This window comes from Coregonus clupeaformis, chromosome 21 (genome assembly GCF_020615455.1).
Source record: "Coregonus clupeaformis isolate EN_2021a chromosome 21, ASM2061545v1, whole genome shotgun sequence".
Taxonomy (NCBI): Eukaryota; Metazoa; Chordata; class Actinopteri; order Salmoniformes; family Salmonidae; genus Coregonus; species Coregonus clupeaformis.
In genome coordinates, this window is record NC_059212.1 from 31759807 (window position 1) to 31778462 (window position 18656).

Consider the following 18656-nt stretch of genomic DNA (forward strand, 5'->3'; position numbering starts at 1 on the left):
TGACTTGGTACAGCCAAAGCTGTCAACTGACACCAAAGCATTATCCCTCAGGCCACATAATTGCCTGCTCTTTGAAGAAAATTATAAATGTAGCATGGAGGAGGACCCAGAGGCAGCAGCAGCAGTGAAAAGCCTCAGGATTAGGCATTTTGAAAGAACATCACACCACTAAACAGCGTGAGAGGCAGGCAGGCAATCAGCCCAACAGAGAGAGCACACAGACAGACTCCCTGCTCGCCTCCCTGCTCAGCTCACCCACCAGCCAGCCAGCCCTCTCACTGCTCCACCGCAGCCTTATCAAGAGGTTTAGAAGCAGAGGTAATTGTTATGACTCGATGCACAAAGTTAAGAAATAGGCGCGAGCAGCCTGCCGGCGTGTTTTTCCCTCTGCATTGTGGCCCCGTGTAACAGGATAATAAACGCTACTTTATAAACGCAGTATCTGCAGCTCCTCACCACCAGAGAGAGCCCAGCAGAGGCAGGGCAAGACAAGAACCAGTCAATAGCATACAGGAAGGGAGATGGGGAGGTGTAGGAATGGTGGCATGGGAGGAGGAAAGGACAGGAAAAGGGAGGAGCAGAAGGTACTGCAGGTACCGCCCTAACAGATCCACAGATGATGCAATCTCTATTGCACTCCACACTGCCCTTTCCCACCTGGACAAGAGGAACACCTACGTGAGAATGCTATTCATTGACTACAGCTCAGCATTCAACACCATAGTGCCCTCAAAGCTCATCACTAAGCTAAGGATCCTGGGACTAAACACCTCCCTCTGCAACTGGATCCTGGACTTCCTGACGGGCCACCCCCAGGTGGTAAGGGTAGGTAACAACACATCTACCACACTGATCCTCAACACGGGGGCCCCTCAGGGGTGCGTGCTCAGTCCCCTCCTGTACTCCCTGTTCACCCATGACTGCATGGCCAGGCACGACTCCAACACCATCATTAAGTTTGCCGACGAAACAACAGTGGTAGGCCTGATCACCGACAATGATGAGACAGCCTATAGGGAGGAGGTCAGAGACCTGGCCGTGTGGTGCCAGGATAACAACCTCTCCCTCAACGTGACCAAGACAAAGGAGATGATTGTGGACTACAGGAAAAAAAAGAGGACTGAGCACGCCCCCATTCTCATCGACGGGGCTGTAGTGGAACAGGTTGAGAGCTTCAAGTTCCTTGGTGTTCACATGACCAACAAACTATCATGGTCCAAACACACCAAGACAGTTGTGAAGAGGGCACGACAAAGCCTATTCCCCCTCAGGAGACTGAAAAGATTTGGCATGGGTCCTCAGATCCTCAAAAAATTCTACAGCTGCACCATCGAGAGCATCCTGACTGGTTGCATCACCCCCTGGTATGGCAACTGCTTGGCCTCCGACCGCAAGGCACTACAGAGGGTAGTGCGTACGGCCCAGTACAACTCTGGGGCCAAGCTTCCTGCCATCCAGGACCTCTATACCAGGCGGTGTCAGAGGAAGGCCCTCAAAATTGTCAAAGACTCCAGCCACCCTAGTCATAGACTGTTCTCTCTGCTACCGCACGGCAAGCGGTACCGGAGTGCCAAGTCTAGGTCCAAAAGACCTCAACAACTTCTACCCCCAAGCCATAAGACTCCTGAACAGCTAATCATGGCTACCCAAACTATTTGCACTGCCCCCCCACCCCATCTTTTTAATTATTTATGCATAGTCACTTTAACTCTACCCACATGTACATATTACCTCAACTACCTCAACTAGCCGGTGCCCCCGCACATTGACTCTGCACCGGTAACCCCCTGTATATATAGCCTCCCTACTGTTATTTTATTTTACTTCTGCTCTTTTTCTCAACACTTTTTTGTTGTTTTATTTTACTTTTTTTATTTAAAAATAAATGCATTGTTGGTTAAGGGCTGTAAGTAAGCATTTCACTGTAAGTCTACACCTGTTGTATTCAGCGCATGTGGCCAATACAATTTGATTTGATTTGATTTGAAAGAGCACAGCTGAACTGGACTTAATAGGATTGTATATAAAGTGACGTAGTTTGCTATGGCCACGGCATCGCTCTACTGTGCCCTGCGACTCCCTCTGAGCCTGTATGTTGTTCTGTTCCTCTACAGGGGGATGCCTGACATCCAGTGGATGAACCTGGACCCTCTGAAGCTGATGGAGGAGCTCAGCCAGTTCACCAGTCTGGAGGGCTTCAGGGAGATGCTGGACAAGGCCCAGGTGGGCCACGCCTACATGAACCGCCCCTGCCTGGACCCCAACGACTCCGACTGCCCCCTCAGCGCCCCCAACAAGGACTTGAGAGAGGTAGGCTGGTTCCACATTCCCCCCCCCCTCTCTCTCTCTCTCTGTCTCTCCTTTTAAAGGGTATTTTTCTGAGCCCGATGTGCCTGGTTGTTAAATAAGCTAACTGTTAGATCTGCCTGTCTGTGTCCCTCCCTCCACAGAGTCCTGACATTGCTGGGCGTCTCCAAGGCGGTTGCCACGGCTTCTCCAAAAAGTTCATGCACTGGCAGGAGGAGCTGATCCTGGGCGGTCGGGTCAAGGACACCCAGAATGCTTTGCAGAGGTGAGAGCGGTAGGGGGTGTACACCGGGGCCAGGGGGAGATTGAGGGCGAGTGAAGGGAGTGAAGCGAGGGTAGTGAGGGCCTAGCTAGCAGTGAGGAATCCCTCTGACTCCTAATAACCTCACACATCTGAGGAATGCCTCACATGAAGCAGGATCAGTTTCCTCCTCTGACCCCTGCGTAGGATAGACCAATTAAACATGATGGACAGCCACATAAAATAAGGACAGATTTGTTGTGGAGAAGAGTGGGATTAAGGTAGCCTGTCCCTTTAAGTCAGAGAAAGGAAAGGGGGACACCAACAATAATTCACAACACGGGTGTACTAGGACACATTTCCAATGCTAAGGATTTGTAAAACATCTTGATATACTGCCGTATGTGTGTGATACACGATTCTTGGGCTCTTTTAAGTATTCTGAATCATTTCTTTCATTTCAATTTAATTTAAAACCACAGCACAAATATGAATGGAGTGACAGTGTGGGGCCACAACCCTGGCAAATCTGGAGGGAAGGGATACAGTCCTTTAAAGCCACAGACTTTATTCCATGATATGATTTACGATAATCTCATTCACATTTTTACCCCACATTGGTGCCAAGTCGCCTTCAGGGCCATCTGTGCTCACTGTGGGAAGGCAGCAGGACACCTGCTTTCACCCGTTCAGGCGTTAGAGCCTGAGAACACTAGCCAACAGCTGACTTCTCCACCCTTTTCTCCACTTACACTGTATACAACCACCTTTTGGTTTGTATGCCACAGATCAGAGAATGTAATATCTATGACAGCCAAGACAGGAGTCTCTTGACAAGAGAACGCCTAAGGTTCCTCTGTAGTATTTGGGGGGTCTTGAATGGGGGGAACATGACTCCTGTGTGTGGCCTGAGCTCACATGGCCGCAGACGTCTGACTGTGTCTCTCTCTCTGTCTCCTGCAGTGCGGAGGCACTCCAGACCATGTTTCTCCTGATGAGCCCCAAGCAGCTCTACGAGCACTTTAAGGATGACTATGAGATCCATGACATCAACTGGAACGAGGACAAGGCCACCGCCATCCTGGAGTCCTGGCAGAGGAAGTTTGTGGAGGTATGTATGGGTCAAAAGTAGTGCACTAAGTAAGAGCACTATACCTGGTCAATAGTAGTGGACTGAATAGGGCATAGGGTGCCATTTGGGACGGAGCCTATGTTTCTGGCCCCTAGCTCCCCCACCTCTGCCACCTGCACCTTTCACCAACCTGTCTCGACCCATTTGAGTAATATGCCGGCAAACAAGAAATCATAGAGCGTACTTTAGGTTGGCCTCAGGTTGGCTTGTTTTTCCCTTACCCTTTTAAGTATGAGTCATCCAGTTTACCTGCCACATGCGTAGAGGAGGGGCTTTGGCCCAGGGACTGCAACGTCTGCCTGAATTCCATCAATCCTCAGCTGCCTAGTAAACGGAGTCCTCCAAGGAGGCCACTGACAGACTCCCAGTTATAGGAACAAGCTGTTTTTGTGATAGCTGACACCCAGCATGCTGACTGAATGGCTGGGGGGTCATGCCTCCAGCAATACCCGCTCGCAGGAGAGGGAGAAAGAGGGAGAGGAGAGAGGGAGAGGAGAGAGAGAGGGATTGGGAGACGAGGAGAGGGGGATGGTCACTGTAAAAACAAAGTGCAGGGTGTTGGGTTCCCCTAAGGTTGTCGGCCATTCATGGTGCTGATGGAGTAGCTTGAGAGATCATGTGATCTCATTTGATCCCCCTGACCCTTGCTCTCTGGCATCTGTGGTCATTATTTCTCAGTTGTCAAGCTTCGTAGGGGCTCACCCATATATTGTTTGTGTGTTGTTGGTTCAAAATATGAAGTCATCTTTGAAGAATACACTGTTTGTATGGGAGAAGAATGTCAGGAGAGGAATTTAAGTGTTAACTGACATGACCTCAGGAGCCGCAACACAAACTAGGTCACTACTACTGGCTTATATAATATATGTTTTTTAAATAAACTGTAAATTCTCTTATTGACCCCTTACCTGTATTTTAAATAAAGTTATTTGATTTTCCCCCCAGGTGGCTCATGGCAGTATCCCCCAGAACTCCACTTCAGAGATCCACGCCTTCTCCACCACCACCCTCAACGACATCATGAAGTCCTTCTCTGATGTCAGTGTCATCCGGGTGGCTGGAGGCTACCTGCTCATGGTAAGTAGTAGTAACCTACTCTCGCTACTGTAGATTCATCATAGAATAGCGGTGGTTCTATACTGATGCCTTTTCACCTGTGCTGAGTTCAAAGTTCAAACTCTCACCCTCTCTCTTCTCTCCCGTCCTAATCTAGCTGGCCTACGCCTGTGTGACCATGCTCCGTTGGGACTGTGCCAAGTCTCAGGGGGCTGTGGGGCTGGCTGGTGTGCTCCTGGTAGCTCTGTCTGTGGCAGCTGGCCTGGGGCTGTGCTCTCTGCTGGGCCTGTCCTTTAACGCTGCCACCACACAGGTACTCCCCTTCCTGGCTCTGGGGATCGGTGTGGATGACATGTTCCTTCTGGCCCACTCCTTCACTGAGACTGGCATCAACATCCCCTTTAAGGTAAGCTAGCTACCTCCCCTCCCCAAGCCCCCTAGTTCAATCACCTGTAGATCCACTGTAACCTTGTACTTAGTCTCTGTCCCAAAAGAGAGACACCCTATTCCCTATATAGTGTACTACTTTTGACCAGCCAGGGCTCTGGTCAAAAGTAGTGCAGTGTACAGGGAATAGGGTGCCATCTGGGATGCATGCTTAGTTATATTAGTTAGAACGACAACAGTTACTTATATTCTCTTGCTTGTCTGGTATTAACTGTTGGCTGTGTTTTGTCCCTGCAGGAGAGGACAGGGGACTGCCTGAGGAGGACTGGCACCAGCGTGGCACTCACCTCCATCAACAACATGATTGCCTTCTTCATGGCAGCCCTGGTCCCCATCCCAGCACTGCGCGCCTTCTCTCTGCAGGTACCAGACTGTGCTGTATGCCCCACTGTGTTTACACTGCCTAGCTCTGCCATGGAACCAGGAGTGCCAGGCACACACACCGAGGGAAACACACACACACCAAGAAAAGTGGGCCGCAGGCCTCTGCCACAAAGAGAAAGAAAAACTTTCTCTTCCTCTTTTTATTGCTCACTGCACCTACAGTTCTCTCTCTTCTCTCTCTCTCTCTCTCTCTCTCTCTCTCTCTCGCTCTCTCTCTCTCAGGTGGGGAGGGCAGGGGGGAAATAATCAGAGGAGAAGTGGATCAGTATATCACTGGGCCGTCAGCCTCTGGCTCTGTGATCTGCCCGCCTCCCCCTGGGTGGTCCGTGGTTCCTTGAAACCATACCGACTATAATGTCAGCCCCAGGGCGGTAGAGTAGGGAGGTAGGAGGGGTCCTGCACAGACTAGCAGAGAGCAGCAGCAGCCTTGCGAGTCCCCCTTTCCTTTCCCTCAGTTCCCTGGCTTGTTGACTATTTTCGCTGGTGATTTAGGGAGCACTTTTATTTTCTTTCTGGGACTGAATCCGAGGCACTAAAACAGCAAGGGAGCTTGAATGTAGAGCCCTTTTTTGTTGAGCTCAAGGCGGCAGCTGTGGAGTCTGGTGGCGGCGTGGAGCGATGTCATGAACAGGGTTGGCCCCTCTCCTAAACAGTATTTCTCTCTCTCCTTCCTTTCTCCCCCTCCTTCCCCCTCTCTTTCTATCTCTCTCCCTAGGCGGCCATTATTGTGGTGTTCAACTTCGCCATGGTGCTTCTCATCTTCCCGGCCATCCTGAGTTTGGACCTGCACCGTCGGGAGGATAAGCGTCTGGACATCCTGTGTTGTTTCTACAGCCCCTGCTCCTCCCGGGTCATCCAAATCCAACCCCAGGAGTTCTCCGATGCCAACGACAACACCACCCACAGTCATGCGCCTGGCGCCCAGACTACTACGAGCTACACCGGCTCCACCATCACCACCAGTACCCAGATCACTACCACCGTCCAGGCCTTCACCCAGTGTGACGCGGCGGGCCAGCACATAGTCACCATCCTGCCCCCCACCTCCCAGATCTCCACCAGCCCTCCCTCTGTGGTGGTGGCCTCCTCCCCCACCGACCCCTACGGCTCCCAGCTTTTCACCCCCTCCAGCTCCACCCGGGATCTCCTGGCCCAGATGGACGAGTCCAAGGAGGCCAGGGAGTGTGTTCCTCTCCCCTTCTTCCGCTGGAACCTGTCAAGCTTCGCCCGGGACAAGTACGCTCCTCTCCTCCTAAAGCCAGAGAGCAAGGTGGTGGTTGTGGTCCTCTTCGTGACTCTGCTGGGGCTCAGCCTCTACGGAACCACCATGGTCCACGACGGACTCTACCTGACAGACATTGTGCCCCGCGACACCAAGGAGTACGACTTCATCAATGCCCAGTTCAAATACTTCTCTTTCTACAACATGTACCTGGTGACCATGGATGGCTTTGACTACCCCCGATCCCAGCATCTCCTCATCCAGCTGCACAACTCCTTCACCTCGGTCAAGTACGTGGTGAGGGACAGCGACCAGCAGCTGCCCCGGATGTGGCTGCACTATTTTCAGGACTGGCTAAGAGGTAAATGCAGGTTACCTAAAGGAGACCTTGTTTTATTTCATTCCAGAAGCCCCATAGTGATTCTGCTATTAGGCCTAATCATTTATGTATTTGAAAAGGAACTCTGTTTGTGGGTTCTTGCCCTGGGGGTATAGATTTTTAGTGATGTCAGGGTCTTTAGAGTGACAGGTTGGTTTACCTTCAGTGGAAGGACGAGGATGGGAGGTAAATAGGAGGTGAGCGAAAGCCTGTGGCGGTCAAAGTTCACCCCCATCCAGCAAGGCTGGAGGCTAGATGATGTAGTAGAAAGGCCAGAGGTTATCGCCATCACCTTTTGGCCTCTTCCCTCCGGCTAAAAGGTATTGGAGGTCCTAGACTAGTCATGAGGAAGTATTAAGCTATGAGGCGAATCGAGGGTGGGCCGTGGGTAACCAGTCCAAAACATGAGGAACTGAACTCTTCAATCGATTGAGAACTGGAGTGACATAAAAGCTCTCTCTCTCTCTCCACTCCTCCAAGGCTGTCCCTCCATGCTATTTCCTTTCTAGTCAGGTTCTCCCTGTAATTAGAGAAAGGCTGTGGAAACTGGTTTTTAACTGCTGCCAGACTTTGTCATTTAGAAAACACGAAAGGCTTTGCTGGTTAGTTTATTCAGCCCACACACATATGAGGAACAGAGATGCGTGTTTTTGGATGTGTTTTTGGATGTGTTTGTGTGTGGTTTTGTAGGAGGTTAATGTTCAGAACACTCTGTAAAACGTCTTATTTTAGTTTGATGAGTCATTCTAAACGTACCATCATGTTTTCACTACTCTAAAGTATAACTCCTAGTATAGTGCTCAAAACATCTCGGCTTATGTTGTGGCCCTGTCAATGTGGGAGCTGTATAATATAATAACTGTGAGAAAGTAGTGGTGGATCAGATCGGTCTAACCCTGTGCTCTCCTGTTCTCTCTCCTCTAGGACTGCAGGCTGCCTTCGATTCAGACTGGGAGGCAGGCAGGATCACCTGGGATAACTACCGTAACGGCACCGAGGATGGTGTTCTGGCCTACAAGCTGCTCATCCAGACCGGCTCCAAGAAGGACCCCTTCAACTACAACCAGGTGTGTATAGTCACAGTACCATGCTCCTACTGCGTTCGATAGAACTCTGTTTCCCAGGTCGCCCTTGGGAAAAAGGTATTCTGACCTCAATGGGACTTCCTGGTTAAATAAAGGTTAAATGTAGCTTCAATATATTAGATGGTATAGTCCCAGTCCTGCTACTGCGAATGCTAACCACAGTCCTTCTCTATATGTCTACTAGCTGACTTCTCGTCGTCTGGTGGATGAGGACGGTCTAATTCACCCGGAGGTCTTCTATATCTACCTGACTGTGTGGGTGAGCAACGACCCTCTGGGCTACGCTGCCTCTCAGGGTAACTTCTACCCTCACCCCCGTGAGTGGATCCACGACAAGTACGATACCACCGGAGAGAACCTGCGCAGTAAGTTTCCAACTAGGCCTCTCTTTAAATTCACATTAAAATGTACCTTTTTAATCAAGTTTCTACCATGATCCAAGGTCATATGGTCTGTCTTTTGGCTCTTTCCTCCAATGTAAAGGGAGAGTCAACACTAATTGTTTGTAAATAACAATACTGGTACTTGACTCTGTTAGGATGTGAATGTCTAACCTCTCGTGGTGTATTGCAGTCCCTGCTGCAGAGCCCCTGGAGTTTGCCCAGTTCCCCTTCTACCTGAACGGCCTGAGGCAGGCGTCCGACTTCATCGAGGGTATTGAGAGCGTGCGCGCCATCTGCGAGGAGTTCACCCGTAAAGGCGTGCGCAACTACCCCAACGGGTACCCCTTCCTGTTCTGGGAGCAGTACATCGGCCTGCGACACTGGTTCCTCCTGGCGGTCAGCGTGGTGCTAGCCTGCACCTTCCTCGTCTGTGCCATCCTCCTGCTCAACCCCTGGACCGCTGGCATCATTGTAAGTCCCATCAGCTCATCCCCCCTCTCCTCCTCCTCCTCCTCCTCCTCCTCCTCCTCCTCCTCCTCCTCCTCCTCCTCCTCCTCCTCCTCCTCCCAGGCCTCCCTCCCTCAGCACAGCTCAATAACCCTGCCACAGAGGGAGTGGAGGCCCCATCTCTGGGGAGGGCCCTTGGTGTGTTGACCAGAGGGTGCTGCTCACACCCCCCAGGCCTTTGTCATTCTAATCTGTTCTGGCCGGGTTTAGAAAAGGAAATGCAAAGGATCTCTCCTGAAGACTTTACCTCCAGCTCCCTTTGTCAAAAATTGGGGACAGGACGGATCTGCCCAGTCGCGACCTTGGCCTGCTAAACCCATCAATCAGGCCTGGGGGGAGACGGCCTGTCAACTCAGCGGCTGGGAAACATTTCACAAAGCCTGGTGGTGAGGGGAGGGTCCCTGGGCCGCCCGCCTGGTCAGACCGCACTGAAGGGTGACTCTCGTGACCGACCATTGGGGCTTTAGTGGCACAATTCAGTCAGTGTGGCACAAGTTTCAGTTGGAATTGGAATGTATTTAACTTCTCTATTAAAGTAGTCAGTCCTACTGAAAGACAGACGGCACAATCTTCCCAAACACACAGAGAGAGAGTGAGAGAGAGAGAGAGGGGGGAGAGGTCCTTTCAGGCCTACATGTGCACAGTCACATTGTCTCACTTTAAGCCGGAGCCTCTATAGTTTCACTGCCTATATGTGTCCGTGCAATAAAACAGGGTTTTATCATTTCCAATTTAACCGTGACCAAATTGGGACCCCTGCCAACATCAAAGGTTCACGAGGCTAAGGATTTTCAAAGTCCTCTCTCTCTATCTTGTTAAAAAATAGGGGAATATAACCCTGAGAGAGGGAGCAGCCCGGGAGGGTGAGAAAGAGGGCTAGGGAGAGTGGGAGTAGAGCCTGAGTGTAATTTGATGTCATGCAGTTGACAGTGAGATCCTCCCAAATGTAGGGTCAAATATTCTGTGGGGTAAAACATAACTCTTACCTAATAGAATCATGGACATAGGCACTGAAGGTTGTGTGTGCAAGACATGCTGTGAAAATGATAACTTTCTCTCTATCTCTCTAAGACTTTTACCTACTCTTCAATGGTTGTGTTTCATTGTGACTCCAGAGTTTTAGGCAGTGTCTTACCAACCCGTGTTCCTCTCCTCAGGTCTTCATCCTGGCTATGATGACGGTGGAGCTCTTCGGTATTATGGGCCTGATAGGCATCAAGCTCAGTGCCATCCCAGTGGTCATCCTCATCGCCTCTGTAGGCATCGGTGTCGAATTCACCGTCCATATCGCACTGGTAAGCATTTCGCTGCACCTGCGATAACATCTGCAAATGTGTGTACGTGACCAATAAACATTGATTTGATTTTGGTAAGGAACCTTCCTCCCTCACTCTATGGACAAACTAGGAGAAAGTCAATGAAGAAAGAAGTAGAGATACACTACTATCATGGATGGAATGATGATGTCGCCACTAGCCACCACTTTTTTCCCATGAGTCTGTTCTACTGAACAGCCTGACCCTAACCCTCTGTCTCTATACTCTCTCTTGTCCCCAGGCCTTTCTGACGGCCGTAGGGAATAGGAACAGGCGTTCTGCGGTGGCCCTGGAGCACATGTTTGCCCCTGTGATTGACGGGGCCATCTCTACTTTGCTGGGCGTCCTCATGCTGGCTGGCTCCGAGTTTGACTTCATCCTGAGGTGAGTGTGAGAGACTCCACTTCTGCCTGGGTAGATTCCCCCATTCCCCCCAATAGCCCATATGTTGCCTTACGGAGGAAGTGCTAGTGTTGTGTTTATGCTGCTGAGGGGTAGGCTGAGGGGGCGGATGCATGGAGACAGTTGTCTGTTTCCCCATGGGTGAGGGAGCCAGGGTGGGTGGGGGACCACAGGGGTGCATGCAGGTGGGAATGTGGTCCCTCCCACCTGGTCTTGTCTGTCATTCCTTCGTGCTGCTGCCTGCCTCCCCCACCGCCCAGCGGCCTAGTGGCCCCACCCTCACAGCACAACAAATGGAGAAAACATCAAGGGTGTGGAACAGCTGGTCATAAACATGGACATTATCTACTACCCACTGGGTGGTGGTAACTCGCACACACCACACATATGAGCACACACACATACATACATGCAAACATGTGCGCAAACATACACACACACCATTCTCATATGGAATCTGTCAACTTTCCAGTCATCCGGCAGAAAGGCACCACAATTTAAAAAAAGGCCTGGGTTTGAACTGGTCAGTTGTACCCCTACCAGTAGTCACCACCACCACCTCCAACCACCCCCCACCACCACCCTCACCCCCAACCAAGGCCTCTGGCTTCTGTTGGAGGGTTATTTTTTTGCTGCTAAAATGCTTCAGTGGAAAAAAGCAAATAGCAATGTTTTTCAGCTGAATCTGGCCTCAGCTGGAACCAAACCACAGCCTTGAGAGCAGACTCAAACAGGCCTTAAACAGGCCCATGACATAAAAATTGCTTACTGAGAAAGCAGGGCAGCACATTGAAAATATAAATACGTTCATGGTGGCTTTTTGGCAGAAACGCTCCAAGCATTCTCATTCTGTTTGAGTCAAGCGACATGGAGGAACTGGAAAGGATAGTTTTTCCACCAAAAAGGGAGAGAAGGAAAAAGAGAGGAGAGGAGGAAGGAACAACAGGGTGGGAAAGAAAGAGGAGTTGGGAATAGAGAGTTGTTAGGAGGAGGAGGAGGAGGAGGGGGGTAGGTGGTTCTAGGAGAGTGGTGGAGCTTGGGAGGTTGGTTGGAGAGCTGACTGTGTGTGTTGTGGTGGTGGGCTAGCAGGCAGCATGAGGAGGGCATTCACACTAGGAGGTCCTGTTTAGATGTAGCACAGCAGAGCAGAGCCGTCCCTCTCGCTGGGGAGTAGCATAAATACGTTGCTGTAAACATCTACTGGCAGTGGTACGCTGAATAAATAGCCCAGCAAGCTCAGCTGCCCCTATCCAAAGAAGCCACCCCTTCAAACCTCCGACTCCAAATGGAAAAGATTACAGTTTATATAAACAACAGAATTCCTAACACTATGTCTTCTCTGGAGGTCTAACCCAACCGGGAACTTGGATAGTTAAGGTTCTCTCTTTTTTTACCCCTTAAATAAATCATGCTCCACTTTCGGAATGTTAACTTAGTCAAATAAACAAGTAACTTTTTTTCTTGACTTTTCACGGACGCAGGATAGTTATAGTGAGTGGCTGTATCTAATGAGTTGAGTTGAACGGTAACTAGAGGTGAACACTGATGGTTGTTTCTGTTTCATCTGGTTTTCTACTCTTCCTTAGGGCATGTGTGTTTTCATTTGAAACTACTTTCAAGGGCATAAGAAGTGACCAGTCACATTTGTGTGTCTTTTTGAAGTGAGGCATGGTCATGGTTGAGAAGACTGAACTGAAATGTTTGGTGAAGTATTTTGTCATAACAAGTTAAGTCGACTTCCCAGAGTAAAACAGAGCGGCCTCCATTGGCCTTGTTAAAGAGACAGAGTACATGAGAAGGAACAAGGGGAGTATGAGGAGCAGAGAAAATAAAGGTGTGCTCCAAACCTTAAGAGTGACCTTACCTTCTGAGGTGTGACACCAACAAAGCCGGAGTGGTAGAGTCAGGCGGGGATGAAGGAAAGTTCTAGAATGCTATTATCCTTGTTCTTGTTTTTCATAATTCTCTCTATTTTTCATACCTCTTTAAGTCTGGACCGCAGTTAAAAGAACTGAGCTCTCTGTTTTCTGTTAGTGTTTAAGTGGAGTCCTCTCTAATTTTCTCATACACTCTTTCTTGTGGCAACCTCAGCCCATCCTCAGAGCACAGAGAGGCTCACAGAGACCCAGGCAACCTCACAGCTCTGTGGCCCATTACAGAGTACCCTTCACCACGCAATCATTTAGGGCAGAGCTAGGAACCACAACAGCTCCATACAACTCCAAGAAAGACAAAGAGAAGGCTCTTAACAGCACTGCGAGCATCGAAGGATGTTTTAGTTGGAGCATGTTGAGAATCTGATTTACCCCCTGCCCTTAACACACAAACACAAAACATTTTCCAGAGCAGCTTCCCATTCACTCTGGTTCCCTTCAGATACTAGACAGAGTATACAGTTTCCTCTCTGTTCTCATCACAAAGGGACACTGACTGTATATACACTACATGTATCTCTTACTACCAATTGTGGCCCACTCCACACACTGACCAACAGTAGTAACGTTCAATACAAAACAAGATAGTAGTAGAAGTAGTAGCGCTGAGTGAGACACATCCACCCAACAGGCCTTTGTGTATCTCTCTCATATAGTGTCTGTGAGGTGTGATGTGATGTGGCTGACATAGGCAGACAGGAAGAGAAGGCAGGAAGAGAAGACAGGAAGAGAAGGCAGGAAGAGAAGGCAGGAAGAGAAGACAGGAAGAGAAGACAGGAAGAGAAGGCAGGAAGAGAAGGCAGGGAGAGCAGACAGGAAGAGAAGGCAGGAAGAAAAGACAGGAAGAGAAGACAGGAAGAGAAGGCAGGAAGATAAGAAAGGAAGAGCAGGCAGGAAGAGAGGCAGGAAGAGAAGACAGGAAGAGAAGGCAGGAAGAGAAGGCAGGCTCCACTGGCCAGCCCAGTATAAACACAGAGGTGCCTTGCCCTCGCCACTATGAAATTGGAGCTCAATGACTTCGGATATTAAGTTGTTGAAGGGAAAATTACATTAGCAGCAGCAGCAGCTCGGAGGCCAGAAGGGGGACACTTCTTCTCCCCTAGCCTGCAGTGAGACAAGGAGGGGAGGGAAGGCCCTGGTGTTTCTGAAGTGTAGGATCTGCTGGCTAATGTAAACACATATTTTCAGGAAGTGGCAGTGCTGTGGTGATAGATGAGGGCTCCCAGACGGAGAAGATGAAGCCCAGGAATTTTCTTCCAACTTGTCAAGTTGCCAGTAGTAGAGAGGGACGGACAGAGGGAGAGAGGAGATGCAGGGGAAGGGGGGAAATAGAATGAAAAAGAAGGGGGAAATGGGGCCCAACATAGGGCTTGAGAGAGGGTGGTCTGATTCTACCCCCCCCCAGCTCTGCAGTGTCCTCCCTTCCAGTGTGTCCTCGTGTCGCCTGTTTACTAATGTGGCTGAGTGCTGGTGGCCCCGCTTATTCCCATTCAGAAGGAGCCTTGGTGACTGAATGTTCTCTCTGTGTTGGTTGTGTTCCAGGTACTTCTTTGCGGTGCTGGCTATCCTGACTGTGCTGGGGATCCTGAATGGACTGGTGCTGCTACCCGTGCTGCTCTCCCTCATGGGCCCACCCCCGGAGGTCACCCCGTCCGACAACGGCAGCTGCCTGCCCACCCTGTCGCCAGAGTCCCTCCCCCCTCCCATGACCCACCACGGCTACTACGCGGGACACGGCCCACTCGGCCCCCGACAACAGGCCTTCTCAGAGTCCTCCGAGTCAGAGTACTACTCTGAGACGACTACCACGTCAGGGATAGGAGAGGAGGAGTACAAGTACTGTGACCGCAGTCCTTACATCACACCTCCTACTTCCCATATACTACTGGAGGCCAGCAAGAACCCCAGCTTCCCCAAGCTCACGGTATGAAAGCGCCGCTGTATTAGTTGCTACTTCATACATAATACAGCCCAAATACAGTATGATGTGCAATACATTGTTATTAACAATGACTATCATGATTCTAATCATGCCTGTAATTGTTGTACTCTTCCAGGTGGTGAAACCGTTCAAAGGGAACCAATCTGTAACTGCTCAGAAAGAACTTTTAAATGAATCTTCTCCGAATGCGGTGAACTCCGTCAGCTCTCAACTCATGCAGTGGGATAACAAACATGATTACAATTCTGACCAGGGACCCAGGAGGCAACATTTACCCAGTGACAGGACCCACGGTCCTGGGAGGACTAATCACTGTGGTCCCAGGTCTCAGACACACAAAGGGCCTCATCAGAACAGGACTAAGATGCCGGCCTGTAATGTCGGTATCATGCCCAGTAGTGCTGTTACTACCATGGTTACGGCCACGGCCTCGGTGACTGTGGCGGTGCACCCCAGCTTGCCGGGGGCCTACCAGGGTTACATGCATGAGGGCTACGAGGACAGTGAATCAGACTGTTTTGAGGACACTAAGAGGACTTCACAATCTTGTGGGAAAGCTCCCCAATCTTCCAAGCGTGAATCCTTAGAGCTTCAAGACCTGGAATCTGTACAGAACCACTATCAGGCGAACCAGGCACAAGGTGAGTCTAACGCTGGAACTTAAACACACTTTTACATACTAGATCAACATTAGGCTATATTAGCATATTTTCACATTAACATTCGGTACATAGGCTGTCTGTGAATATGTCTCTGTGTGTGCAGTTATGACTGCTGTTCAACAATGGTTCTCACTGTTTTCTTTCTTCCTTGCTCTTGTGTTCCAGGTGGCCCATGGATCCAGGCAGCCAAAGATTGCTAGACACCCTGCTACCCCACGCTTCCCCTATGTCTGGAATCCTTCTCTGGCTGCCCCCGATACCCAGCCCTTTCTCTTTGATCTGTACATAGACCTCACACAGACAAGAGGATTTATTTGTAAAGATATTAAAAAAAGGTATTGTTTTAAGAATATATAAATGTATGAGTATATATTTTAATACTAAAAAGAGGGAAACAACTATTTAAAAGAGTACTGTATAACTTGGGTATTCTCTTGTGTAGAGTCAGATCTATAAGATGATTGGGGGGTTCCTCCCTTTTGTATAGGTTAAGAAGATGCTATATGTAAATCAGTTCAGAGTGAGGCGTTATTAAGATATTAGGTTATTGAAAATACAAGGTCAGTGTTTGTTTTTTTGCTGCTACACTTCAAAAAAATTTAATGTTTTGCCTTGGAAATATGCAGTACCCCCCTCCCCCGATCTAAGTTGATAAATAACTTTAGATGTTCTAGATGTTCTTACACTGAGGGTGGAGGGTGTCTTATTGATTAAGCTCCGTAACATACACATACACAAACACACACTATGATCTATTCAGATTATCCATTGTTGGCCATTGATTGCACTGTACAAATACAAACAAGCTCAGTAAATCTTTTTTTCTTCTAACAATAACAACCATTGTGCTTTCACAACACCTTCCCTCTTGAAATTCACAAGCACAGTATATATATTCAAAGTTGGATGTAAATATGATATCTGTCCTGTTTGTTTGAGAGCATCATTTCACAGTTTTTATTTTGCGTTTAGAATCCCCTGAAATGTACAAGACGTCTTAATTTACTGATGTGATATGATGCAAAGACTATTAGCAAAACAATAGAATATCCCCGTTTTGGTTTCTTCCATAATACACAGGCTGTTCATCCAGAATAATGCCCGTGTTCAGACAGTAAATTAATATATTATTATGTATTTGTCCATTTCAATCACCTGTAGCTCTGTAATGCTCTGTATGTCTGTATGCAGTCAGCAACTTGACTTGGTGTCACTTTGGGTTGAAGTTTCTTGAGCGTCATTCATTGTGTCCCACTGGCATGTTGCATTATGTTCGTCTCGTTGTTATTTTGCAGTCTACATGTTTTATTACTTGAAGGAGCTATGATAAGAGTTGTATTTCTTTCCTGAGATTATCTAAGCTGTACATTGGGTAAGGCCAACTTTGTCATCCCCCCTTGTCCTCCAACTCAACTGGGGCCTAGGGGGTAATATTTGACTAATGCTGGTTGTTTACCCAATTTTATTCTGAAAGGGAATTTATATCAAATGCAAAGGGAGGTATTTGTTTTCTTTTAAATGTTTTGGCTGCTTTAGGTTTGTGGTAGACATTATTTCAACCCTGTGCAATTGTTGACTAGGTAGTGCATTTTGAGCAGACAACTACTCCAAGACCCACTTACTGTGTCATGGAGGAAGTCTGTGCTTTAGTGCAGTCTCTCTCTCTCTCTCTCTCTCTCTCTCTCTCTCTCTCTCTCTCTCTCTCTCTCTCTCTCTCTCTCTCTCTCTCTCTCTCTCTCTCTCTCTCTCTCTCTCTCTCTCTCTCTCTCTCTCTCTCTCTCTCTCTCCTCTCTCTCTCTCTCTCTCTCTCTCTCTCTCTCTCTCTCTCTCTCTCTCTCTCTCTCTCTCTCTCTCTCTCTCTCTCTCTCTCTCTCTCTCTCTCTCTCTCTCTCGTCAGTGTAGCTCACATGCAAGCCAGCATTTCTGTGATTTTGTTTGTATTATGGACAAAGTTCAGTTGTTCAGTATTGGTCACATCACTGCCAATTTAAATGCAGGGAAATGTAATAGATTTAAGTGGCAGCTTGCATTTCTTTTGTACATAGAGTTATGAAAGAAAAATAAAGTAGCTACTGTGCATTCTGGAAGTAAACAAAAAAAGAATAAGAGAACAACCTACATTCATTCACTGCTTCAATACAGAAATACATGAGTGTGTAAGTTATAGGAGTGCCAGGGTGGGGGTTCTGCAAAGGGTTGTAGTTTTGTTTCAAATGTATGTCATGCCATATAAATTATTTATCTAAAAAATTTATTTTTGTAGTTTGTACAGATGTTAGTCACTAGACTGAAGTTCTATTTTTAAAGAGTAAATATATATTATATATAATTATATCTATTGTTGCGGAGTTATTTTTTGTTGTTTTCGTTTGTTTGGTTGCTATTATTTTTGTGAGGGATGGGGGGGGGTCCACAATGAGTAGAGGGGGTTTCAGACAGACCCTGTTTTGTTTTTGTTTTTTGGAGAAAAGGGTACACTTGGAAAATGAAGGAGAGGTGTGGCAGACACTGTCCACCATGTTAAGTTTCCTTACCTTTCCTTCTTCATGTAATGATTTGAAGTTGTACTCTTTTTGTCGATGTCTAAAACACTGTGACTTCCGAAAACTATGCTCAAGAAAACCCTTGTGTGACCATTGTTTTCCCTCACCTTCTATAGGAATTTAACTAACAAAATAAATTTAAAAAAAAAGAAAATCCTATCTGTTTCCATTGGTCTTTTCTCAATCAACTCTGGTGTGTTTTTTCTGTTAGCTTCTATTAGCAAAGTCAACAGCTTTATCGCCTCCCTAGGTCATCTTACAACTTGTTAGTGACAGATCTGTTTACTGGATAAATACATAGCCCTGTTTAATAGCCCTGCTGACACGACAAGTTCTCCAGGGCCTAAAGTTTGGAACCCTCATTGGTTTGAATGGTGTCACCAATTTTTATCTTGTATTCTTTTGAACTTAACAACATGAATTGGGATATTTAGAGTACTATATAGGTAGAGAACAAGGCTATGTCAATAACTCAATTTTGACAAAAATGCAGATAGAACCTTATAGTCCCAAGATCACTAAATGTCTAAGATTGTGTCTAAGAAACGCATTCCATCAACCTTATTGTGAAGCAGTGGACACAATCCTGACCTGCTGTCTTATCTTTAGTCAATCATTCTCTTTCCAGAACTACTTAACAGTCCACTCAAGGACTCTCTCCTAGATCAAGCCAATATAACACATTTTACATACAAATCATGATTTGGTCATGGA

The 18656-nt window shown here is 48.0% G+C and overlaps 1 protein-coding gene across 2 annotated transcripts in view; it reads left to right on the forward strand.

Annotated features, from left to right (window-relative positions):
- The window catches only part of LOC121535217 (protein patched homolog 1-like), a 30397-nt gene extending 14651 nt beyond the window's left edge, over nt 1–15746 (forward strand). For both annotated transcript variants that reach the window (XM_041842058.2, XM_045205871.1), the window contains exons 6-20: nt 2115–2310; nt 2451–2572; nt 3512–3659; nt 4626–4757; nt 4894–5142; nt 5421–5546; nt 6283–7150; nt 8093–8235; nt 8438–8618; nt 8827–9107; nt 10301–10438; nt 10701–10843; nt 14338–14719; nt 14853–15378; nt 15565–15746. In XM_041842058.2, coding sequence (XP_041697992.1) covers nt 2115–2310; nt 2451–2572; nt 3512–3659; nt 4626–4757; nt 4894–5142; nt 5421–5546; nt 6283–7150; nt 8093–8235; nt 8438–8618; nt 8827–9107; nt 10301–10438; nt 10701–10843; nt 14338–14719; nt 14853–15378; nt 15565–15599 — 3670 coding nt within the window. In that variant the 3' untranslated portion in view covers nt 15600–15746. The remainder of the gene's footprint in view (nt 1–2114; nt 2311–2450; nt 2573–3511; nt 3660–4625; nt 4758–4893; nt 5143–5420; nt 5547–6282; nt 7151–8092; nt 8236–8437; nt 8619–8826; nt 9108–10300; nt 10439–10700; nt 10844–14337; nt 14720–14852; nt 15379–15564) is intronic.
- Nucleotides 15747–18656: the final 2910 nt, after the last annotated feature.